This window comes from Theropithecus gelada, chromosome 6 (assembly GCF_003255815.1).
Source record: "Theropithecus gelada isolate Dixy chromosome 6, Tgel_1.0, whole genome shotgun sequence".
Classification (NCBI taxonomy): Eukaryota; Metazoa; Chordata; class Mammalia; order Primates; family Cercopithecidae; genus Theropithecus; species Theropithecus gelada.
This window is the reverse complement of record NC_037673.1, coordinates 115,888,458-115,915,553: the sequence shown is the minus strand read 5'-3', so window position 1 is coordinate 115,915,553 and position 27,096 is coordinate 115,888,458. Positions and strand designations below refer to the sequence as shown.

At 42.0% G+C, this 27,096-nt stretch overlaps 1 protein-coding gene across 4 annotated transcripts in view; it reads right to left on the bottom strand.

The window, feature by feature from the left end:
* TNFAIP8 (TNF alpha induced protein 8) overlaps positions 1 to 27,096 on the bottom strand; it is a 121,351-nt gene that overhangs the window by 17,240 nt on the left and 77,015 nt on the right. Inside the window, exon 1 of one of the 4 annotated variants that reach the window (XM_025388522.1) lies at positions 19,866 to 20,436. The exons of 2 other annotated variants lie outside the window; for them this stretch is intronic. In XM_025388522.1, the coding sequence (XP_025244307.1) occupies positions 19,866 to 19,902 (37 nt within the window). In that variant the 5' untranslated portion in view covers positions 19,903 to 20,436. Of the gene's footprint in view, positions 1 to 19,139; positions 19,562 to 19,865; positions 20,437 to 27,096 lie in introns of those variants that run through there. One more of the 4 variants, XM_025388523.1, reaches the window with a different exon arrangement.

Below are 27,096 nucleotides of genomic sequence, written 5' to 3'. Positions count from 1 at the left end.
TCATGATTTGTTTTCATAACACTTGTCGTAGACTTCAGGAAGCTACATTTGAGTACCAAAATCTCCTTATTTCTATAGAATGTGTCAACTAAGTCACAGAGCGGTGGTACATTTGCCAAATTTATAATGATCCTAGGAGAAAATGGAACTTGGATTCTCCATACCAGTTTGGAGCTCCACACAGTCAAGAGACTTATGACAGAAAAACTTTCCCCCATTCGTTCCCTCATTCTTTCTCCAACAAATTTTTATTTTTTATGTTTTTTAACTTCTTATTTAATTATTTATTTAAGACAGGGTCTCACTCTGTTGCCCAGGCTGGAGTGCAATGTCACTCTGACCTCCTAAGCTTAAGTGATCTTTTCACCTCAGCCTCCTGAGTAGCTGGGACCACACGTGCATGCCACCATACTTGGCTAATCTTTGTATTTTCTGGTAGAGACAGGGTCTCGCTATGTTGCCCAGGCTGGTCTCAAACTCCTGGCCTCAAGCAATCCTCCTGTCTTGGCCTCCCAAAGTGCTGGATTACTGGATGAGCCACCACACCTGGCCTCATTCAACACATTTTTATTAAGCAACTGTTGTGTGCCAGGCAAAGTGCCTACTCCCAGGAAGCACAGGTTCTAGCAGAAGGATACTTAATATATAAACAAACAAACAAACATATATAAATATGTCAAGCAGCAATATAGGCTAAAAGAAAAATGAGATGTGTGTATGGGAGGGGGAACTATGTTATTTTATCTAGGGTACATGATATACTTGGGGAAGGCCTTTCTGAAAAGGTGATATTTGAGCAGAGGCATGAAGGAACCAAGGGGGAGCTGTCTCGAGCTGGTGAAGTCTCCCACAGTCCCTCCCAAATATGACCTTCCAAATATCAGCAAGTCCTCATTGACCATCCCATTCAGAAATGCTCTATCCTGTCTCTAACTGTTGTTGGAAACTGCTTATCATACTTTTGTTTCCATACTCCCTGAAAGTAAATCCTAGTGGTTGGTTACAATTTATTATTTATTCCTTGCAATAATAAATGCTCAATTAATCTTTAATATGTATCTGCTGGATTAAAAGCATTCTCAGGTTGTTTTTGGGGGAGCAGAAAGATGTCGGGGGTAGGAAGGGAATGAATACTGTTTTTTATAAAACACAAACAAAATAAGAGGATACAAATAAATAACATTAGATTTAATTATATTTCAAATACTCTTACATAAGAAATAAATATTCCAATATAGTCCTTTTGAAAAAGTTTATTTTTGCCGGGTGCAGTGGCTCACGCCTGTAATTTCAGCACTTTGGGAGGCTGAGGCGGGCGGATCACCTGAGGTGATCAAGACCAGTTCAAGACCAGCCTGGCCAACATGGTGAAACTCCATCTCTACTAAAAATACAAAAATTAGCCGGGCATGGTGGTGCATGCCTGTAATCCTAGCTACTTGGGAGGCTGAGGCAGGAGAATCTCTTGAACCCGGGAGGGGGAGGTTGCAGTGAGCTGAGATTGCACCATTGCACTCCAGCCTGGGTAACAGAGCAAGATTCCATTTCAAAAAAAAAAAAGAAAAAGGTTATATACTTTTTTTTCATTTTAATTTTAGTGTTCTCTGGGTGGAAAGTGTTTATTCTAAATGGGTCATTTCATTACTAAAGATAGGCATCCAAAAAATCACCTGATAACATTTGGAACTGGTAAAAACTACTGAATAACCCACACTCTGAAAAATAATAATTGTTTTTAGTACAAATGTTGGTTCAATATTTTTAAAAAGGCATATTCTTTAGGTTTAAGTCATAAGAAAAAGGCAGTAACTCTACCTTTGCTAGTTTGCTATGAAAGAAAAAAAGTTGAAGATTAAGGAAGGATATAATCCTTACTTTAAGATCCTAAATTGTACATTTTGCCTTTATTGAAATTGGCAAACTTAAAATTATATTTAAAATTTAATAGAGCCTCCCAAAAGTTATAAAGACAAATTGCTTTGTTAAAATAATTATAATCCTTTGATGTTGATGATATATACTTGCTATATTAAACTCATTTTTCACTTGAAGAAAATAACTAAAAAGATCATTACAGTCATTCCCTGGTAAGAACTGAAAAACGTTTTCCAAAATATACGAACTTGCTGTCTTGAAGAAGAATTACTTCCCTAATGGTTAATATCTTGGTAAAATAAATTTTGGCAAGTAACATAACACAACCAATTTTATAATAGCTGCAAAATAAAATAAATCTCTTCTCTAAAATAGTTGAGCAGCCCCCACCTTTTGTAGCTGTGTCTTTTCACCCACTCATTACTCTAGAAGAAAGGCCACCACTCCATATCTCACCATTTCTATCATCGGTCCTATTTTAGGAGATAGAAGAAGCCATGGAGACCATAGGAAGAAAAACAGAGGCTTAGAGGTTAATGTAGGGATCACAACATGACCCGCATTAATTCCCGATCACTTGCTCCCCTGTGGAAAGGTGCTTTCTGTTGGGATTATCAAAAGCAGCAAATAACAATTGCCCTGTTAGAAACGAAGCTTACAAACTTTTGGCCGGCAACATGCTTTGGCTAGGCCCTCATAGTGGTTTTTTCTTTTTCTAATTAAGATAAAATTCACCACTGTGAGCATTAAAAAAGTCTACAGTTCAGGGGTTTTTATTATATTCACAATGTTGTGCAACCATTATCACTATCTAACTCCAGGACGTGTCCATCAGCCCCAAATGGACCACCAAAATGTTCTAAGTTTTATTTCTATAATTAGTAACAACAACAAAAAAAAAAACTTGTAGAAGTTGGGAACTTTCAATAAAAACTTACATTTCTGGCTTCTCAGAAAAGAATCTGACCTTCTGGCAATACTGATGGAGGAGAGTGGGAAACACAGGGTCCTCTCCAATTAGCCCCCTGGCCATTCCAGCACTTGGGTAATTTCCTGGCTCCTGTAGGGATATGCCTTAGCTACCCCACATTGAAATGATCAGGGACTCAAATCATTCTGAATCACTTTGCAGAGAGCCTAGAGTATAACATTCAAAGAGCTACAGCTCTCTGTTCCCTGCGCTGGCAACCAAGCTGAACTAGAAGGCGTCCAGCTCTGACTCTTCAACAGGATCCCCTGGGCTTCTGCCAACTTCTTACTCACCTTTCTCTCAAGATGTTACCTTCTCCATCCCAGGGTCTTTGCTGGAATCTCTCTTCTCCTGAAAAGTCATGCTGTATCTACGTGAGGAACATCCTAACCCACTTGCCTTGTTTTCTATTTACTATCGGTACAGGTTGAGTATCTCAAATTTGAAAATCCGAAATCCAAAATACTCCAAAATTGGAAAGTTTTTGAGAGCTGACATAACACTCACTAAAACAAAATGCTCATTGGAGCATTTCAGATTTCAGATTTTTGGATATAGGATGCTCAACCAGTAAGTATAATGCAAATATTCAAAAATCTGAAAAAAAAATCCAAAATCTAAAACACTTCAGTCCCAAGCATTTTGGATAAGGGATACTCTATCTGTATTTTACTTTAACTTATGGTTACTTAATGTATTTGTATTAAATAATTGATTCACATAAAAGGAAACCCTACATACTATGTGAATGGAAACTGATACTCCCCTAAATATATCATTAAAAATCATTAAAAATTGTTTAAAACCATAAGAAATAATTCAGTGAGAAAAAAACACCAATGCTATTAGTTTCTAGCTAGATATTGTTGCCTGCCAAAGGCTATGAGCCCCCATCTACCTACATGGCACAAAAGGAGGTAAGCTGGTGTGAGGTGGCAGAGATCACATAGCCCAAAACACAGGCATTCTCCATGAATGTCAAGAATCCCAAGGACACTGAAAAGGAACTAATTTTCTTGTGATATGATTAAAAATGATTTGACACTATGCCTGGGACCTCCTAAAATCAGTCACTGTACTACCAGTGGCATACGTACCATATTTGGGAAACAACCACACATCCAATCTTCCAAAGCTTCATGCCAATCCCTTCCATCTCAACAGTTCTGCCTCAAAGATCTCAGCCACAGACAGCCCTTCTGAAACCTCTTTAACCCCCAGGTAATACGTACTTTCTTAGGTGCATGTTAACTTCTCTAGACTGAAAACTACTCAACAACAGCAACAGGTCTTCCACGTTGCCTACTCCTCCTCTAGTGAAGGTACTGGTATTAACTTATCCCTAGTCACTTTCCCGTTGTATGCCTGTCTTGACGTCCTGGTGAGGAAAGTTTTGAAGTGACTTTTTAAAATTCCAAACAAACTTCTAAATGAATTGAATGAAACATGTCTTAGTAGATGAAGTGCCTAACATAGGGAAAATACCTGCATCTCTTCACTTTCTCTTACATTTTGGGGTAAGAGTAATTTTACTATGGGGAAGTCATTCTTGGTGTACTAACAAGAGCTATCCCACGTAGGGCAGTTTTTATCTTATAGGAAAGTCAGTGTGGCCAGCAGGCTGTTGGAAAGGGGTTGGGTATGGTTTTTAGGCTTTGTGTCTGGGGTGGATGAAGGGGCTGAGTGCCTTCTGTAATGACTTCAGGTGTCATACGTGCCCAAGAAGAATCCATTCACACTACCAAGGTCAGCATGGTAGAGATATAGGACAAAGATCATTAAAAAAAAAAATTAAAAAAAAAAATAAATAAATAATGCAGTGTTAACTAACATAACTTTATTATTTATTTTGTTTTATTTCTGAGATAGAGTCTCAATCTTTCACCTAGGCTGGAGTGCAGTGGCGCCATCTCGGCTCACTGCAACCTCCACCTCCCAGGTTCGAGCAATTTTCCTGCCTCAGTCTCCCGAGTAGCTGGGATTATAGGTGTGTGCCACCACCTGGCTAATTTTTGTGTATTTTAGGAGAGATGGGGTTTCACCATGTTGACCAGGATGGTCTCAAACTCCTGACGTCAGGTAATCCTCCTGCCTCAGCTTCCCAAAGTGCTGGGATTACAGGCATGAGCCATAGCGCTTGGCCACTAACATAACTTTAAAAAAATATGTTAAGATACCATTTATGATGGTCAACTTGTATTTTTATGGTATGTAGGCTACTTTTTTCTAAAAGACTGGAGGCTTTATAAAATCTGCATACATAGTGGTGTCCATTTTACAAAGCTAGGAATTTATTTTACTTAGTCAAATGATTAGCAAGGTTTATGGTCATATCTTTGTTCTTGGAAAATATTATATTATTGATCATATCTAGCAGTTATTTTACATAAGTTCTCATAAATAATAAACTCTAAAACATCATTTCTGTGAAGAAAGACAACCTACTTTATTGAAATTTTCTTCTTGATATTATTTCTAGTATTCTTTTTTTTTTTTTTGAGACAGGGTCTCACTCTGTTGCTAAACCAGAGTGAAGTGGCACGATCTCAGCTCACCACAACCTCCGTCTTCCAGGCTTAGGTGATCCACCTTAGCCTTCTGAGTAGCTAGTACTACAGGTCTGCCACCACAGTTGGCTAATTAAAAAAAAAAAATTTTTGGTGAAGATGGGGTTTTGCCATGTTGCCCAGGCTGGTCTCGAACTCCTGGACTCACGTAATCTGTCCACCTTGGCCTCCCAAAGTGCTAGGATTACAGGCGTGAGCCACCATGCCCAGCCGATTTCTAGTATTCTCACCGCTACAAAAGGCAGAAAGTATCTTAGGAAAATAATACTGAATTTATCTCTCAGATGTTAGACAATGTATATTATAAAAAGTACATGCTTAGGGGAAAAAAATGAATCAAATCTTTTGAATGGGTAATTGGATTCATTTTCTAAATCTGAAAATTAAATCTACCCTAACTGGAGAGTTTCCCCTTGAACTAGTATCCTGTTAATTGTTTAATTTATGCCATCCAGTCTAGCAGTTATACTTTGAAAAGAACAGTGAGGGCAGTTAATGGACTTGCCAAAAAGGAAGGTCTTTTTCTATCACATTTTCAGCATTCATCTTTAATGCTTTTTGTTGGCTTGGGAATGAAGGAAACAGATGCTACTGTTGGACAAGAAATGCAGTGTCATACAGTATTTTTAAGCTGTCAGCTGTACAGTTAGTCTTTATATAGGCAACGAACAAGTGCTTCTCTGTACCTTTATTTCCTTGAAACATACAAATACACAAATGCCAGAACTCTACCCACATTCCAATGCAGGGTATATTCTATAGCAAATACTCAAAATGAATGCTCTCATATCTTCCTTGCTAATGAATCAAAATAAAATATTTTTTCACTACATCTACAGAATAAAATAAAACCATTTATGCTACCCCACCCAAATTTAGAAACCATGTTTAAACAAATGTTTTGACACTAACACGAAAAGGGTATGTAATTCTTGAATGTCTAGCATCTATGAATTAATTTTCTTCCATTAAGTTTACATTATCACAAAACAGAGCAATCTTAGATACAGGCAAAAAAAGGAAGCTACAGAATCCTTAAGTTGAGATTCCAGGTTCCCAAAAGAAAAGATTCCAGGTTCCAAATGTAGGCCTTAATAATCTCCCAGCTCTCTAAAGTTTTAATGGCATCTAACAAAGTATCACATTCTTTACCCTCCATCAGAATGCAGTGAGCAGTAAGTCAGCTCAAGAAAACATGACCCAGTGCCTAAAAACCTGTTAGTATCTGTCAAAATAGTATGATTTTTCCCAAGTTGCTAAGCGGCTACCTGACAAATGAGATTAAGAATGACAAGACTGATGGGAGGTAACTTTTGGGGAAAAACATGCTATTTCAAGTGGACCACAGATTCAAGAAGACAAGTCATGTAGTATACCTGGCACATACTTGCTACTTTTAATTTAAGCTGCTTTATAGGCGGGGAAACATTATTTCACCATTACCTATCTCAGTGGGGTGATGACTTAAAAGGAACTAAACATAAAAGAGATAACAAGGAGAGAATACAGACTCTAGCTGATTCTCATGACTATTCAAATATCCTTTTATTTCATTTTGAAAAACCAAACAAAACACCAGCATCATGAAATAAGTTTCAATCTGTATAATAGAATATGTCAGGTAAAGCGATGGCCTGGAGAAAAATGAGAAGGCAAAGTGGTTGGCTTTGAACTTTAACACTCATCCGACATGTTGAAATGAGTGACAAAGACCTATTCTGTCCAGAAATCCCCACTTTATTTTTAAGCCTGGAAACTGGTTGGTCATATCTATACTGAATACTTCCTGTCCAAGGGCATGCTAATGGCAACAAACTGCCAAGTTTAGTAGCTGCCTACATGTAGTCAATTGAGTCATTCATGGAATAAAAAACAACATCAAACTTTTTTTTTTTTTTTAAATCTGGCTAACTGAAGCTTTAAAAGATATACAATTAAAACGTGTTTAACTAGTTCACAAGACAGGGATAGATGGTGCCATTTTAAAAAATAGAAAGGAAACAACAGACGATACTACCCTGAGATACTTTTGCTGGTAGGTTCTGTATTATTCTAGTACCACTACCAAATATAACAGTTCCCTTCCTCCCATCCTCTACGACTGAACAGTCCAGTTGACATTCTACATTTCATTTGGAAAATTGCCTAAGACTGTAGAATTACTCAAATAACAACAACAACAAAAATTCAAATTATTCCTTTTTTCTTTTAATTTGGTCAAATTACCTTTTTAAGGAAGAGTTATCTAAGAATTTAAAGAAATAGACATGCAGAGGACTAAAACAAATCAGGAATGTAAACTTTATTAATGGGTCTATGGACCATAATGTTACATTAAGAACTCGTCTTTGGGAAAGAGAGGAAAACAATTAAGGATTGCAAGAATGATCCTTTCCCCAGCAACCCTGAGGGCTGGGTGGGCTCAGCTAGGCTGCCTCTCCCAGCAGCAATTATAATTTACCTGATTAACCCTTACACATGTTGAAACAAGCCAGCTAAAGTTCCACTGCTGAGACCTGCAATCGACATCTCCTCTCCCTCATGTCCCTCCCCATTTGCACGGAGGGGCAACCCCAAAGCATGCTGGAATAGGTAGGTGGCAAGGACAGGAATGTCAAGTAATCACCCCTATACTTGTAGGGTCATCAGTCTGATCACCAAGTCAGAGCTATCTATAGCCAAGTAAGCCAAGTAATTTAAACCAGTTCTACCCCTAAAAATCCTCTGCCTGAAATCCTTCAGGAAGCCTGCTTACCATTAGACTTGTTAATGAGGGGAAACCCCCAGAAGTTAGGTGCACCTTCACTGGTTGGAAGTGATGGCTTTAACCCTCCAACAACCACTCCCCACTGGCCGGAGCCAGAAATGGCCAGCACGATGTCACAGGCAGCTTTGAAATGATGCCTGCAGGCGGACACCACTGCTTTTCTACTTCATCATCTGCCATTTTCAAGCTTTTTTGAGGAAATCATTTTTATAACCCAGTAAGAAAGGTGCTAGAAATCCAAGCCAACATAACACAGCCCTGGCTTCCGACTGGCCCCAATTGAGCAGTTGGAAGAGCAGCAGCATTCCTCAATGTCACATCCTTATTTACAGGCCCCTGCGTTAATCCTGCCTGAGAAGCACTGGAGAGCTTCTGTGTCATCCAAATGCCACACTTCATTGGCTCCAAGTCTGCATAGTGCTTTGGAGACCAGCACCCCACTTTCTCTCCTGTTAACTACAAAATCAAACAAAATAAGCAAGCTGCCAAAACTTAACCCAGTTACAACGGTCTCTTGCCTATTATACTGCTGCTTACCTCTAAAGTTTTGCACATATTACTTTTTTTTTTTTTTTTTTTCCATTTTAGAGTTATTTACTTACTCCTCCCTTCCTCTCTCTCTCCACTCCTACTTCTTCCCTCGGAGGCTCTCCTCGGGCCTAGATCCCACTCTGTGGCTCTCACACCCTCCTACTCCCCATCGCTCCCAACCGCTATGTCTCCCTCATTGTTCCCGCAGAACTGTGCAATCTGCCAAACTGCCACTCCCTTAACTTTCTTTGCTATTTTGATTTCCCAATAATTATTTCCTTTCCCTTTCAGTGGGTGCTACTTGACCCTGAATTCTGTCTACCTCCTGGAAAACTCTCGTGAGAGATTTCCTCTTTCTCTTTTCTCTGAAGATGTTGAGTTGAATGTTTAGACTTACGATATTCAGGAGGCATGCATTTTCATTCTAGATATTTCATAACTGATGTAATTCTCATATTAATCCTTGAAAGGTGAAAATAGTTTTGTAAGGGCTTAACAATAAGAACACTCCGTGCACTAACATTTCTCTATCAAACAACTTTACAGGAGGAAAAAGTTTGTCAGAGCAAGCCAACTCTTCCCTGCTTTTTAGAGAACATGAAATGAGGACTTCTTAACTGAATGAATAGGCAGGCCTGGGCAGGGCTCTGTCTTTGGGTGTGATTATAAGCCTCCTTATTTATACAGTACCTTCTGAGTGAAGCTGTCTGAGCACTGAGCTTTACACTAACATTATCTCATTGGTTCTCACAAGGAACAAGCCATCTAGCATATTTCCACCGGCGTAACAACTGCTTACCATCTCAGAGGAAATCTAAAATTTCTCAAAACGGCTCAGCTTACTAGTGCGGCCGAAATCTTAGTTAATGTGTATAAGACTAAAGTCCTAAGAGTTTCAAATTGCATGCCAAATCTAGGGTACCCCGGCAGAAACATCAGTGGTTTTCTAAGACATGCACTCCTGTCACAGGAAGAAAAAAACACAAGGAGAGAGGAAGTGAAAGCCAAAGGGAGGAGATAAAAATTCTCTAATTTTGGCTGGGTATGGTGGCTCACACCTGTAATCCCAGCACTTTGGGAGGCCAAGGCGGGAGGATCACCTGAGGTCAGGAGTTTGCGACCAGCCTGGCCAACATGATGAAACTTCATCTTTACTAAAAATACAAAAATCAGCTAGGCATGGTGGTGCACACCTGTAATCCCAGCTACTCGGGAGGCTGAGGCAGGGGAATCACTTGAACCCGGGAGGCGGAAGTTGCGATGAGCTGAGATGACACTGCTGCACTCCAGCATGGGTGACAGAGCAGGACTCCATCCAAAAAGAAAAAAAAGGGGAAAAAAACCCTTCGTTACTTTAAAAAAAATTATCTAATTTTGAGTGGCCAAAGCTTTCCCCCAGTATGAAGAGCTGTGTGATACTGTTATATAATAAGAAATACACATTTGGTCTTCATCCCTAGCTCCTGGCTACAGCTCTCAAAACTCTTGGAATTTCCTAAATGGTAAGAGTGATAACTGGGCGTGGTGGCTCAACCCTGTGATTCCAGCACTTTGGTAGGCCAAGGTGGGAGGACTGCTTGAGCTCAGGAGTTCAAGACCAGCTTAGGCAACAAAATGATACCTTGACTCTACAAAACAATTTAAAAATTAGCTAGGCAGGTGGTACGCACCTGTAGTCCCAGCTACTTGGCAGGGTAAGGTAAGAAGATTGCTTGAGCCCAGGAGTTCAAGGCTACAGTGAGCTATGACCCTGCCACTGCACTCCAGCCTGGGTGACAGAGTGAGACTATCTCTAAAACAACAGAGTGATAGGCACATCTTTTGTTGTAATATTTGGTCTTGGTCCCTAGTTCCTGGCACAGAATCTCTAAAATTTTGGAATTTCCTGAGTGATAGTTGTGAGAGGGGTGCCTTTTGTTACTCATGATAAGTACCTTTCTTTTTTTAAGTCCCTTTCTTTTTTTTTTTTTTTTGAGACGGAGTCTCGCTCTGTCACCCAGGGTAGAGTACAGTGGCGTGATCTCCGCTCACTGCAAGCTCTGCCTCCCAGGTTCACGCCATTCAGCCTCCCAAGTAGCTGAGACTACAGGTGCCCGCCACCATGCCCAGCTAATTTTTTGTATTTTCTGTGTTAGTAGGGACGGGGTTTCACTGTGTTAGCCAGGATGGTCTCGATCTCCTGACCTCGTGATCTGCCCGCCTCGGCCTCCCAAAGTGCTGGGACTACAGGCGTGAGCCACCGCACCTGGCCAATAAGCCGCTTTCAAATTTACCTGAGTTTATGTTAATGAGACGACTCATAAACCAGAATGGGGAATGGTTAGCAGAGGAACCAATCAGGTGATTAGAGGTTTAAAACTTTTGGTTCCCCCACTCTGGGCAGAGGAGAGGGGCTGGAGACTGAGTTTAATCACCAATGGCCAGTGATTTATTTCATGTCACCTGAAGGTGCCGGGAGGGTGGCCTGCCTGGACAGGGCACGGAAGCTTGCATCCCTCCACTGTATTTTGTCCTATACATCTCTTCCAGTTGGCTCTTCCTGAGTTGCATCCTTTAGAATAAATCAGTAAATGTTTCCCTGAGTTTCATGAGTTGTTCTAGGAAATTACTGAACCTGAGGGGGTATCATACAAACCCCCAATTTATAGCCAGTTGGTCAAAAGTATGGGACGCCTGTCCTTGCAATTGCTGTCTCAAGTTGGAGGACAGTCTTGTGGGACTGAGCCCTTAACCTGCGGGGTCTGCCCTAACTCTGGACAGTTAGTGTCAGAAATGAGTTAAATTATAGGACGTCTAGTCAATGTTCGCTGAGATTTGGAACATTGGTTGGTGTAGGAAAGACCCTCCCACATTCGGTGTCAGCAATGTTGTGAATGTATAGGAAACCAGTTACTTTTCTTTTTAAGGTGAATTAAATTTCCTGTCCATATTCACTTGTTACCCTCATGTACCACTGCATATTTTGTGTGATGCCACAGGAAGAGGCCTGTAGGCAAATGCTCTTCTAAACACTGGTCGGAGGTGATGGTGTGACAATCTGTAAAGGAATCTACTGGCAACTGGGACTTGGAAAGCATGTAGAAATGGAGACGGCCAGCTTCTCAGGAGGCTGGGGCACTTGCTCTCAGCAGGGCAGTCACCTCCTGGGCCCCACATGCCTTCTTTCATGCCGTTGGTCACCTGCTAAATACTGACTGAATACCGATGATGTATTGCCACCCCTTAGAAGATGAGCTCCTCAAACCCAGGCTCCTGGCTTTAGCTGAGGCCCAAAAGGAAGATGAAGCCGTCTTCCGCAGCTCTTCTCTACAAACAGGCTGACCACTGCCTCCACGGGGCTCCCGCCTTTCTGGTTTCCAAGGCCCCATGCTCTCCCTGTTTCTTCCTATCTCTCGAGCTACTCCATTTCTATTTCCTTTATTGGTTCCATCTACCTCTCTCCTTTGTAAAAGTGGATGTTCTCAGAAGCTAAATCCATGGCCCAGCCCCCTCCTTTCTCTACAGTCTTGCCCTCAGAAACTACATACGGGGAATCAACTCTCCCCTTGTGACTGGCTACTCTCACACTTTCTTGGAGAGCCTCCTGATACCCAAGTTCGATCTTGCCCTCGAGACCAACTCATGGTTCTTGCCAGCTTGGCATTACTAAAACACTACTTTGCATCTGCCCTCCTCCATCCAGCTGAAAACCATCCAATTTCTTTTTTCCTTTTCTTTTTTTTTTTTCTTTTGAGACAGAGTCTTGCTCTGACACCCAGGCTGGAATGCAATGGCACGACCATAGCTCACTGCAGCCTTAACTCCTGGGCTCGAGTGATCTTCTTGATTTTCCCAAGTAGCTGGGACTACAGGTACATTCCACTGTGCCTAATTTTTAAATTATTTTTGTAGAGATAGGGGTCACACTTTGTTGCCCAGGCTGGTCTTGAACTCCTGGAGTCAAGTGACCCACCTCCTTTCACCTCTCAAAGTGCTGTAATTACAGGTGTAAGCCATTGTGCCTAGCCTTAACTTTTCCAATGGGGAAACTGAACTTTAGAAAGATTAAGTAGCTATTGAAGGTTGCACAGACAACCAGGAACAAAGTCATGAGTAGGATCAGTCTCCTGACTCACAGGGTCTTATTTATTACCTACATACAATATCCCCCTGGGAATGCCCAGCTTCTAGTCTGACCCCATGTACCACTACAATATCACCACAAATGCCCTCCATGAACACTGCTCTCCACACTTCTGTAGACTTTCTTCCTGATCGCAGCACACAGCACAAGCAGGTTCCCTGTCAATTACACTTTCTTTTCTCTTCTCCATTTGCTTAAAGGATCTAGCTGGAATACAAGTTACCCCTCTTTGAGGTCACTCCTATCCGTCATGACTTTTGGTGAAGACCCGCTCTTCTAGACTTTCATAGGGTCCACTGTCTGATCCTCTGAGCTGTACTCATCCCTCCCCGTCACATATTTTTGTCCTATGGATGCACGTCTGCTGTGTGTGATGTCCTGAACCAAAAATTCTCTGAAGATGGGGTTATCTACACACACATTTTTGCTTCCCCAGGCCCTGCAGAGGAGGTGCTAGCTCAGTTAACATTTGTTGCTAAGAGTACCTGAGGCCCAAAGAAGGCAGCAGCAGGCAAGGGAGAGGGGCTGCACCCTGGAAGCAGGAGTCTACTGGGCAGTCCATGACAGGCAGAACAGCCTGTGCCACTGGGGACACCCCTGGTCCCCAGCTTCTCAGTCTGGCTGAGTGGGCCACATGAAAACACATATTGGAGCCAGGTGAGCTGGCACCAAGCATAAATGGCAGGTAAAACTCGAAGGAAAATTCATGAACTGCTTATTCACTTCTCGACAGTCAACCCTGACTTCAACAAATGTGGTCTGGAGACTTCAGGCACCTAAAGCTATCAGAGTCACATAGGGAATTCTGTTTAGTAGTCTCTTTGCTTCCTCACCTTCTTAGAAGAAACTCTGTTCCTAGTTACTTATAAAATTATTATTCACTACAAAGCTGGAGAATGTATTAAGTCCACAGATGATACTGTATACAGAAACACAACTCCTCCCCTCCCCCATCTTCAAAACCATATCAACACCAACCTAACTAACAGGCTTTATACAGTCTTAGAGATTCCCAGGGCAGCACTCCCTTAGGCAATTTACTCCCAACTCAGCAGTTAGTCACTCAGGACATACTACATCCCTGTAACTCTTCTTCAAGGTTTATAAACTTTTAGAATAAAATATAAGCAATTGCTCTTTCAGATATCTTGGTCAATGGCTGGGGGAGCAGTGGGCTGCAGCCCCATAAGTGCTTCTTGAGAAAGGTGTCCTGACTCTCAGAACGCACCAGGCCTGCTGCAATGTGCTCCAGAGAAAGTGAGGCTGTGGGATGTCCAACTGCTTTTGCAACGGCACATTCTGTATCAGAATGCTGACTCCCTTCCCACCCACACACATAACACACCTTCTCCCCAAGGAAGAGTGTCTCTACCCAACCAGCACCCTCAATAGCTAATTTCTCCTGAATGATATTCTCAAACAAATGAAAACAAGTGAGCTCACTGTTTACCTGCCTCTCACTTGGTCTACAACTTTCAAAACCCGCGATCTAATAGGATCTACTTGCAGAACTAAATTTTATTTCACAATGTTTCATGTTTTATTCTCTTGAGTTACACGTAGGAGGAGGTGAAACAGGAAATCTCCATTTGTTCAAACATTCATCTGGGTTTTATAAATCCCCCTAAAAAGTAGTGAATGACAACTATATAAACAGACTAGGTCTGTCCTACTTCAAGGATACTGTACACAAATACCCAGGATGCTAAAACCTGTGTTTACAAAAATCCTTGCTTGCAGAACATGTATTAAAGAGGGTAGAAAGGGCTTGGCAATTACCTTGCTGGGCTTTGGTGCCTCAACCTCTAAAATGAAGAGGTCAGAAAAGAAGGATCAGCAAAGTTGCTTTTAGCTTTAAATCATGGTGATTCTATGTGTATTTGGCTGGGGGACAGGGACTTTAAATTACAAAAGACTTCTCACTACAGACCTTCCTTAAACATTAAAGATATACACATGATTTGGTTTTGTTTTAATTCAGCTTATACTATGTTTCAAAGAACAATCTTCTCTAAATGAAGACAGGTCTATAACCACACTAATCTCACTGACTTCCAAGCTGCTAGCATAAAGAGAGAAATGCTGACCAAAAAATAGTTTATAGGTAGATCCAGCAATTCTGCAGTATTCTGAAATGAAATCACTGGGTCCTGAGTTTTTCTGGCTCTACTGCATTATCTTTCACCCACTCACTTTTTGGCTACTTCCTGGATCACCAACAGCCAGGAGCAGGAAATTTAATCATCCATATAATCCTGACTGTTCAACGGCATAATCTGGGGGCAAGAAAGGTAGGATGCATATTCAATATGATAAAAATTTCAGAAGTGAGGGGAAAAAGCTCCAAATGCATTTAAGTTTACAGAGCTGGAGGTGTCTGGCAATGCCAAGTTATCAAGTGATGTCCACTGTAGAGAAGAGAGTATGACAGATCTCTAAATGGATTTTCCACTTTTAGTCCTTGTCAGCACACAACACTCCAAGCCTAATGACTACATAAAAGGAAACAGATAAGCATGTCAAAGTCTGGTGTTTAAGAGCATATGTTGTACCTTTTACATTATGTATGACATCAAGGTCAGCTGCACCCCTTGGTTGCATCAGAGCTGAACCACTGCTTTAAACTCCTTTTCTCTTCATTCCCTCTGCAAAGCAAAGGCTGGGGAAGGGCAGGAATAGGGGATAAAACTTACAAAATAGTCCTTAGCGATGAATGATATTATATAAGCTGCCACACCATATGAGGTTAAAACATAACACCACACAGCATGGTAGCTTATACAATATCATTGGGATTCTTTATTATAGAGGAGGATATTAATCATCACTATGGAACAACTAAACTTTTTTTGGCCAAGGATTAACTTTAAAGAATGGAGACCATTCACTCATTCAATCTACAACATTTAATGAGCACCTTTTACTCTGTAGGTCCTGTACATACAGCGGGGAATGAAACAGACATTGTTTTTCCCTGGAGAGCTGTGGTCTAGAAGAGATGTTAAGCAGTGTGGGGAGAGCCAGCAAGGAAAGGAACAGGTGCGCTGAGAGAGGGCAACAGGTGATCTGAGTTTAGGTTCAGAAAAAGCCTCTCTAAAGAGCTGACCAAGAAAAGGAGGTCAGGTGGAGAGAAGGATATTTTGGGCAGGAAGACCAGCAAGTGCCAATGTCCTAGAATGGGGAGCTTGAGTTCTTCTATATGTAGAAAAGAAGGAGCCAGGAAGGACATGGACTGACTGGTATAGGAGGAGCCCAAGGTGGAAGGCGGGGCATTCTGCAGAAGAAATGACACCTGTTTCACAGACACAGAGAGGGTGGGTGTGGACGGAGATGAGTCTGTCAGTCTGGGAACAGGAAGTTGAGGGAGTTCTCTAATGGCTACTGTTTTCTTTGTGAAATAGCAGGCCTGGTGAGGCTTGAGAATAAGAACTGGGTGAGGTGGTGGTGGGAAATGGCTATTACGGGCAATGGAGGAGCAAGCCGGACTCACTCACCTCTCAACCCTCACTCTTTCCCAAGTCCCCACAAAGTGACACCTCGCCACCCCTTAACAGTGGCTTTCTCAATTTCTGGTACCAAAGCTTCGAGAACCAGAGCAAAGGAGCCCAGGATGTCGTGATGCTTAGCATTAGAAAGATTCTCAGAGATCTTAACTGCCACTCACTTTAACTACTTCATAATTAAGCAATTTACTAAGGAAGCAACTAAATGTCAAATAGTTGCTATCAGCCTATAGCCAAACAGGCTATCAGCCTATCTCATCAGGAAGCCCCAGCCACTGGAAACTGTTGATATCCTCTTTTTAATGGTAGTCACCTTTTTAATAGAGTGAGTTTCTTCCTTCATTTCCCCTTCTTTCCTATTCATTCTATGTCTGAATAATTTAAACTCATTCAGTTTTCAATAAAGCAAGACCTGGATTATTTTTCTCTGTTTAATACTCAAGCACAATCACTTATTCATTGGTAAGCAGGAAAAATTAAATCAATTATTTAGGAGGTGGCTATAGGCTGGGGACAAAGATCCAGCACTCTGGGCACAGAGTCAAGTACGTTTTAAGCTCTGATGGCTTAACAATATCCCCAGTCATTTGCTTCTACATTCACGCATATGCAAAAATATGCTGGCCTCCAAGGACTTAAGATTCAACCCCAAAGTATACTAGTCTCTCATTGCAGCTCAGAAAAATGACTTAAAATTATCTCCCCTTACAGCGAATCAGGCATGAAGCATCCAAAGGCAGTTTTCTTGCAATACAGACATTCTTAAGAACTCATGGTGATCTCACACTAAATGGGATACGTAAGTTCATCAGGATGGGCGGGGGAAGCTATGTATAAGAGGAAAAGGATTAGTAACGATAGAGAAGATAGCTTGAGTTATTTACACAACATAGCTCACTTCATAGACATCTGAGTGGTGGTAGCTAACCGGAAGGTTCTAGATTACAGCCAATAAACCGGCCTTGGAGAAAACACACACAAAACACACACCTATCCTTTATTTCCTGGCAGAAGCTATGATGATTCTATCTGATTAATAAAGTGTTCAATCTCCCTCAAGAGTTATTAAGTAACCCACCCTAATTGCTATCAATTTAAAATTCTAGTACTTCAGATTATTTTAAAAGAAACATTCTGGGCTTTCTTTAAAAAGGAGAGAGCCAGATCATTTGTGGTTGATCTGCAGAATGTAAATGATGACAAGTAGAGGGAAGGTGAGGAACAAGTAGAAGGGGCCCCATTAACCTCTTCAAAGGCCAGTCTGCAGGCTGCTTCCAAACTTACAACCAGAGAGCTGGGCCCTCGAAGAGGGAAGACTGTGGATGTTGCTAGGGGAATGTATAATACACACTTTGGGATACTGTTTTTCCACTTTCTCTCCCACTCCCTGTTTCCCAAAAGACAGGGAAAACACACCTGGGAGAAAACGCCAACTTAAGTGCTACTTGTAATTCACACAGAAGTTCACCCTTGAGTTCTCTCAGCCTGGTTCCTATTTGCCTTCAACTACCTTTGACTTTGAATAAACTGCTGTTATAAAGACATAGAAAAGAAAAGCATCTATCAGCACACAGCTCCATCAGAAGAGGCCACGGCAAGAAAACATTACTCCCCCCATACTCCACATCAAGCTCAAAAACAATGCTCCTGGCTATCATTTTTCATTTATGCCAGCCTTGTATTTCTATTAAACAAACCTCCTTTTTATTGACTATTTCCCTCACACAGCACAATAAGGTAAACGTGAGCCCACAAAGACTATATGGTGAAACACAAGCTTTACTCTGGGAGGGGAATCAGTAAAAGGCAGAAGGGGACAAGTTTCAAGGGCTCTTCCTAACTGGTGTCTACCAAATGGAGAAATGATGGGGCTGCTCCTCTGTCTGCCAGAGCTGCTGTGATTGACTTGAAATTAACCAGCTTTCCAAGAGACATGAAAAGAAAGAGGATTTCACAATCTTGAACAGTCTCCCCTCTTACTCTCTAATTTTCCCCAACCACCCTCACTCCCACCCCCCACTTACAAGAGGACTTTTGTATACATAAAGTTTCAAGGAACAAAGCATACAAACACTCACACACAAATAAACTCCCCAAACTAACACCAGCGTATAATTGTGTTTTGGTTGGAGCTTTTCCAGCCCTGTCACCCGTTCTCTGTTAGGAGTAAATGAAACCCTTTGCTTTTGCGAAGTTAGAAACAGACAAACTCTCCTCAGTTTCAAGCTGCACAAGGACCCCCTCATATCTTTCAGCCCCCTTAAATCCCCAACGAAATGAACTCACTGCTGAAAGGCAGCAATGAAAAAAAAAACTAATCTATATCCCAAATACAGATTTTCGCTTCCCCTCACTCAGCTTCCCCTTTTAGCCGGAAACATACAGCGTTTCTAGTTTCTGAAACCCCTTTTCAAGGGACCCTCCATTCAGGGCTCTTCCAGGGGATCCCGCTTTCAGTCGTTCTGATGCAGGCAGGCAGCCCTTTTCCAAGCACATTTTGCATTCCTGGAATCCAAGTGGGGCTCTTTCGTTTCCAGAGAAAGCTAAAAAGCAGACTTTAGTGGGCTGGCTGAACTAGGTCCGACTCTTCCTCCCCTCCCCTCTGAAAGGCTGCGGGGGGAGAAGGGAGCCCGAGATGAGACCTGGGCTCCGCTTATCCAGCTCCTACTGGGCTTCGAAGGCGCAGGGGAAGCGGACAAAGTGCCCACCGCTCACTTTAAAACTCCCATCTGCTCCTACCACTGCCTTCCTCCAAATTCCTCCGCAGAACTTGGCCGGCCCCCAGGAGAAACCAGAATCCTACCTTCCTTGAATTCTTCTGCTTCGGAGTGCATAGTGTCAGGGTAACCAGCTGCAGGGGCGATTACCGCTCACATGTACTCGGACTAGCCTCAAGTTCGCTCTGCAGCGAAATCCGCACACAACGGAAAATAAAAGGAAGAAAGCCACTAAAATCAAAACCTCCCCGGGGCGGGAGAGCGGGTTCTGGTGCAGGGATTTTCAGGGGGAAAGTTCTGCAAGAGTGACGAATCGCGTCTCAGCTGGGCGGCGGGAGTCCGCCCCCGGGGCCGCGCGCTCGGGCCGGCAGCGGGGCGGAGGCAACCTGGCGGGGGTGGCTCGGCCCGGGCGCACGCAGGTGGGGCGCAGGCCCAGACCGCAGCCGATTCTCCCGAGACACAGGGCCGAGAGGGGCAGTCGGCAAACGCACCAGACGGGCGGAAAAAAAAGGTATAACAAAGAAAAAGTCTCATCTCAGAGCACACTGTAGTTTTACATAAATAATAAATGTATATAGGGGAGAAGCAATGCTTGTGTATTTTGGATTACATTTTTTGATGCCCATTTGACTTTGTCTTGTAGTCTTGCACGCCAAAAATTACGGATTTTAAAGCAGCTTGGGTATGTTATTTTTGTAGGAAAGTCGCGTGGATATCGCTCATCAGGTTGGAAGGATCAGCTTAACAGAGCATAATTTCACAAGTCCCAGAGCGGGGCCTTTTGAAGAAAGTGGAGCGGCCTCCACCCTTACCTTTGCACAGCAAAAGCAGACGAGGCTGCTTTCTCATTCAGTATAGCCCCGGGCGAGCACTGTTACTCAAACCCCAGCCTGGGCGCTCACTGCTGCAGTTACTCCCACGGGCCATCCTCAAGGGGAGAGACGGTTCCCTCCCTACCGGCTACTAGCAACAACTGGGGATGAATTCCTTCAAAACGCCAAGGGGGAGGTTTTCAGGATTTGAAATGCTGATAGAATAAAGAAGCAGGAGAGCCTTCACAACAGATCTCAATTCTGCCCCCGGCTCTGGCCCACAGGCCCCTACAAATTGGCTGAGAGGAAGTCCCCTTAGCTCTGTGGAGCCTTGGCTTTCCCTTCTGCAAAGCGGGGACAAGAGCTGCCACTGATAGGCCTGTCTTATGGAGGTATCTTGTAGAACACTTGTTCTATCGCCAGTCTCACGCATAAAGTCCCAAATAACATATCTGAAAGATCCGCTTGGAAATTATGAGAAAAAATATATTCTTTTGACAAATATATTTTCCAGCTCCTTTCTTTTTCTTTATTTCCCATTTTGTATAGGCAGAAACCAATAGAAACACTAAAAAGACATGGATTTAAGGAGTTTGAATTTAAATCCAGTTCTGCCATTTATTATTTGTATGATCTTATCCAAATTAACCTCTCTGAGCCTCCAGTTCCTCATTTCTAAAATGAAGATAAAAATAGTATTATTTACTTCACAGATTTATGTCTGCATTAAATAAGGTAATATAAGCACAAAGCGATTGGAAAACCATAAGGACTACATAGATTATTACTATTGCACCATTAAAAGTAAATTTTTATAAAAGATACTCTTGGGTTTTATTTCAGTATTGAATTTGAACAGAAAAGAGTGCTTATGCTATTCACAAGCAGTGAAGGCTATTATAAATATTAATGTAAGAGGTCTAGATATTAAATCACATCCTACTGCTGAGAGATTCTAATATGCCTTAGATGCTAACATGTTACCTCAATTTCACTGAAAGAGCAGGATGAAGGGAGGAAGACACAGCCAGCCAGAGAAGGGAGAAGAGGAGAAACATCTGGAAAATATCAGTGTTGCAGAGCCTCCCGGAAACTGACCTCGCCACCGAAAGGGTAACAGACTGCACCCTTCCGAAAGTCACAGTTAACTTCATGGTCCCCTCTGCCACACATCCTGAGTCAGGAGCTGCTGATACGTATACCTTGCACTCGGTAATCTCAGACTCATGGGGAGACAGCCTGAGATGAGGATGATTCTGAACCCAAAGAAATGCTCCCTCACTAGTCACAAGTGGCTTTTCCTGTCCTGCCCAAGTCATCATTCTGCCCCCTCTCTCCCTATACCATCTATCCTTGCCCTTCCTCACTGCAACCCAGATGTCCACAGAGAGTCCACAAAGGATCTTAAGGGATCTCACCAGGGCTGTGTGCTACACAAGAGCTTCCACTGATCTATAATTGGGGTAAAGCAACAACTTTTCAAGGTGATGATTATGCAAATCCAGAAAACCCAAATTTCAGGCCCAGTCTGCCCACAGCAGAATTACTTTCACTCTCTTCTTTTAGAAAGTACCCTCATAAGAAATATTTATTAAATGTCATTTTGCAAGTCCAACTGGGGACAAATCACATAAGATATATTAAAATACATGTCCTTTAATGTGCTACTTGTTTTACAACTGCTGAATGAATAGTTCAAGCGCCCCCATGTCAGCCTTATAATTCATTTTAGATAGCAGCTTCATTGATCTTTGAACATTCACCACCGGCCTCAGGAAGCCGGGAGAGCAACTTCTTTTGTATTTAAATGCAAGCAAGCAGTCACCTTGGGGAAGAATGTTCTGTTTCAGCTCAAGAGCAATGAATGCTCAGCTTATTTGAAAAGGCTTTATGTGAATAAGGACATTCCTCAGTCTCCTGTATAACCTCAAAGCCATCTGCTCTGGGCAAGCTACATTGCCCCATATCCCTACCTTGCAACATGGTGACAAAGGGCAGCTGATTCTCTAGGGATCCCCTTGGCCTTCTGCTGCTCTTCTGCTGCTCTCAGATATATACCAGGTCATCTTGATTTTGTTGTGCTTTTATTCAAAAGGGGATAATTTACTTCTTAGCCCCAGTGAATAATGGTCCAGTACATCATAATGATTTGTTATCTCCTGTAGGTGGGACTTGTTGATTCTTGTATGTTTAAGAAACACCCCAACATCCTTCGCATGGCAACAATCTATTATGCCTGCCTGATACAAAATTGCAACTAAGTTAGCAACACTTCTCATTTAATAACAAACTGTACGTAAATACTATGTTGAACTCCTACAAGTGTATAATAATGGAACTCCCACCTTTTGTGTCAAGATGGAAGAATGAAAATGCTGGCTAAGATTCTGAAGGTTTATTCATTCATTGAGGTATAATCAAATAAATTTGTATGTGTCATATCTAAATGGACCCTACTCACGTGGGGCTTGTTGATATAATTTTGTTCATTTGACCACAGACCTAAAGAACTCAACTTTCCAAGTCACTTTGGTTCTAAGGAAGGTTTATTAACACCAACTCTCGACTGAACTTTATCACAGAGCAGCAGAAAAATCTCTTTCCAAATTATGCCTTAAATAAAGCTGTCAAAAGAATTTTTTTAAAGGCCTGACTTTCAGGCCTTTTGCTCACAACCCCCTAGATGTCTGTTAAGAAAAGGGGAGATCAGTGAGTTTTCAGACTCACACAAATTAGAAGGCCGGCTGGCAGAACTGGGAAGACAAGGTACCTTTTAATCAGAAGGTATCAAATATTCCACTCACATTCAAGAATGTTACGTTCTCTGCAGTGAAAAATATGAAGCATCTCTGTAAACTAGCCTCTAGTTCTATAGAGGTTAGTTCTAGAACTATAGCCTCTAGTTCGCAAAAACGGTCATTTTCTTTTTCTATCCTGCTGATATGAGGCTGAATTTGCTTCCTTCAATTTGACTTTGAGACCTTCTTCAACTTTCCTTGTATCATTTTTGTCTACACCCTTGAAAGCCTTCAAAGGCTTCCATGATCTATACAAAAAGTTGGCTTTCACTCCTGTTTCCCCATATGTGGGAGAGATCTGTGTCTTGGTCTCACCTGGTTAGGCCTGTAGGCTTTGAGTTCTTCCTATTATCCTCAGACACGTTTACATTTACCCTTTCGTAACACAAGTAGGCCTAAGTGGGTATCTCTCCATGGCCTCTCCCTGGCCCAGGTTGTTTGACTGTCTTAGCCTTAAGAAAATTGTATTTATGGCTGGGCGTGGTGGCTCATGCCTGTAATCCCAGCACTTTGGGAGGCTGAGGCAGGTAGATCATGAGGTCAGGAGTTCGAGACCAGCCTGGACAAGATGGTGAAACCCTGTCTCTACTAAAAGTACAAAAATTAACTGGGCACGATGGCAGGCGCCTGTAATCCCAGCTACTTGCGAGGCTGAGGTAGAAGAATCGCTTGAACCTGGGAGGTGGAGGTTGCAGCAAGCTGAGATTGTGCCACTGCACTCTAGCCTGGGCAACAGAGTGAGACACCGTCTCAAAAAGAAAAAAAAAAAAAAAGAAAGAAAAAGAAAAAAGAAAATTGTATTTAGTAGACTTGAAGAAGAAGATGCTAAAATGACAGTGGAGTCATTTATGCACCTTTGCAGAAGGTCAAGCTCTGTGCCTCAAGTGGCCTTAAGTGCTGAGTACAAATGCTCCTCAACTTAGCAGTGAGGCTACATCAGGATAGAACCATCATAAGTTGAAAATATATTTAATACACCTAACATACTGAACACCATAGCTTAGCCTAGCCCACCTTAAATGTGTTCAGAACACTTACATTAGCCTACAGTTAGGCAAAATTATCTAGTACAAAACCTATTCTATAATAAAATGTTGACTATCTCATGTAACTTTTTAACACTGCACTGAAAGTGAAAAAAGCAGAGGGGTTGTATGGGTGTTCAAAGTATAGTTTCTACTGAATGTGTATCACTTTTAGTAGAATACAAATAGAGTAAGGCTGGGCACACTGGCTCATGAATTTAATCCCAGAACTTTGGGAGGCTGAGGTGCGAGTATTGTTTGTGGCCAGAAGTTTAAGACCAGCTTGGACAACATAGAGCGATCCTAACTCTACAAAAAAAGTTTTAAAAGATTAACCGAGTATGGTGGTACATGCCTGTAGTCCTAGCCACTTGGGAGACTGAGGCAGAAGGATCACTTGTGCCCAGGAGTTCAAAGCTACAGTGAGTTATGATCATACACTGAATTCCAGCCTGGGCAACAGAGTGAGACCCCTCTGTCTATCCACACACACACACAACTACACACAGAGTTAAAAAATTGTGAGCCAGGGACCATCTGCACTGGGATAAGACTGGGGAGGCTGAGGTGGGCTGAGGCAGAACCACGTGAGAGGAAGACGCTGAGGATGACTGTGGAGATGAGGGAGGGAGAAGGCCACTGGGAGCCAGGTCCTGGGAGTTTGAAGTTATGGGTAATCCCTCTCCTCAGTCTGCCCAGTGACTTCTCCCATACATTCTACACATTCACTAATGCTCTAGATGTGAGTGCCTAATTCTGAGAGAATGGGAAGAATTGCTGACATTGGAGATGAGCACACATAGGGAGACAACAATACATCTGGGATGTGCTTGTTTCCTAGGCTTTCTAGGTGTATTTCTCTCCTAAGAAATCTTCCTTGTTAAAAGCTTTTAGCAGATGATAAAACACAAGCATACTCTCAAAATCAGTTCAGAAAATATTAGCTGAACAATTTATGACTCACAGTCCTTCTTTTATAACACAGTCATTCCTCGGCATCTGTGGGAGATTGGTTCCAGGACCCTTGAGGATACCAAAATCCAAAGATGCTCAAGTCTTGTATAAAATGATGAAATATTTGCATATAACTTACATATATAATCCCATATGCTTTAAATTATCTCTAGATTGCTTATAATTCCTAATACAATGCCTACATATCACTTCATTCACATAAATTCAACATAATACTGGAAAGTGGCAAATTCAAGTTTTGCCTTTTGGAACTTTGTGGGATTTTTTTTCCCCACAGAATATTATTGATCTGCCGTTGACTGAATCCACAGATGCTGAATCCATGAATATGGAATGCACAGATACGGAGGGCTGGATGTATTTAGCAATAACGTCTTGTGTTAGGTTTTATTTAGACTCCCAAATTAGCCCCCTCGGGTCATCATACTTATTTTACAGATATGTAATTAAAGAAATGGAGGTTACGTGATTTGCTCAAGGTCACAAAACTAATAATGTTCTTTAGACCACAATGAATGCAGTCTAAGCCTCCTGTCTCCTATATCCAGACTTTCTCACTCTATTAAACTGTTCCTATAAAATCCAAGTCCCTTAGTTTGCAGAGGAGTAACTCGAAGATTGCTAATATTGGGAGGTCCTCATAGAGCTTATGGCTGGCCATGGTTCTAGCATTGAACCATCGTCAAATCTCTCTGTTCAAATGATTTGATCACAGCCTTAAACTGAAGCCATTCAATTCCTGATATTCAGTGCTTTAAATATGCTATAAATTCAATAGCTTCTATTTATTCAGTTGCCTGAAATTATGAATCTTTTTTTAAAATTAAAAGTTCAGTAAGGACCTTAATTAAAAGTTCAGTAAGCCTCATCGGATATGGGCTGCCAGGAGCAAGGAAAAGAACACCAGACTCAATTTGGGAGACCTGGGCCTGATTACTGACACCACCATCAGCAGAGCAAGCACTGGCTGTCCCTCATTTGCATTAAGATGAGTTTTCTTCCTATTCATTATTTCTTCATTTTTCCTCTAAAAATAGGCAAAGTCATTTAACCTCTCTGTGCTTTTGTTTGCACATCTGTACCATAAGAATGACGTCCCTTATTTAACAAGGTTGTTATAATGATGAAATGAGTAAAGAACATGATGGAACACAGAAAATCATGAGGTTCCCCTCATCACTTTTCCAGATATAATCATGATGAAGGCCAGATTGTCCCAGATTGTTTAAGAGTGTCTATTTGGAGGCCCTAAATGCTGGCTCTATAAATATTCCAGATAGGTGTGGCAATTTAATGTGTGTGGTCTAGCAATGGAAAAGGAAAACAAAAGGGCCGGATTTCTTTCCTGTGCTCAGGTGAATGGGGTCAACATGGAAACAGCATGAGAGGGGCCACAGAAGGGATTCACCAGGAAGAAGAGGAAAGGCAAGCTGAAGTGGCCAGGATGGCACGACATCACGTCTGACCAAGGCATCCTCAGCCTTCCTTCAGAAAAGCAGCAGAAGGAAAAAGGGATCAAAAATCACAGTGTGGAACTCAGGCTTGAAAGAAACCTTAGATATTGTCTATTTTTATTTTTATTTTTGAGATGGAGTTTTGCTTTTGTCGCTTAGAATGCAGTGGTGCAATCTCGGCTCACTGCAACCTCTGCCTCCTGGGTTCAAGCAATTCTCCTGCCTCAATCTCCCGAGTAGCTGGGATTACAAGCATGTGCCACCATGCGTGGCTAATTTTGTATTTTTAGTAGAGATGAGGTTTCACCATGTTGGCCAGGCTGGTCTCGAACTCCTGACCTCAGGTGATCCACCCACCTCAGCCTCCCAAAGTGCTGGGATTACAGGCGTGAGCCTCCGCACCTGGCCAGAGGTTGTTTAATCCTCTACCTGGCTGATGAAGCAATCTCTTATCACATCACTGGCAACAGACATTCATCCAGAATTGCCTTGACAAACTTCATTACCAGAGACAGCCTCCTTGAAAAACCAACCCCATATCCATCCTAACCGTTAGAAAGTTCCTCTGTATACCAAACTAAAATTCAAGTCTAAGGGCAGTAATTGTCAAATTATTTCCACTCTAACCACTGCCTTTACTCCTTACAGCAAGGAAATAATTTTGTGACGAGATAAACATAGGTTTTTAACTAAATTTTATTTTCAACAACCTAGTGGAGACCCCTCACATTGGCTGGCTGATGTAGCTGAATTCAGTGTGAGACAGTTATGCAACTTTCCAGTGCTTGCCACACATCTGCTATTGATTATCGTGAGCATTCAGAAGCAAGAAGCTCTGCTTGAGATGCCCTGTGATAATCTTTCTCCTCAGTGTGCTCACTCCAAGGGGGCAGAAAACAATGCCAAGACAGATTGAGTAACGGGCCCTACTTGACTGCATTTGAGCAGTTAAGAGCTTTATTTAAGTTTCTGAACAAAA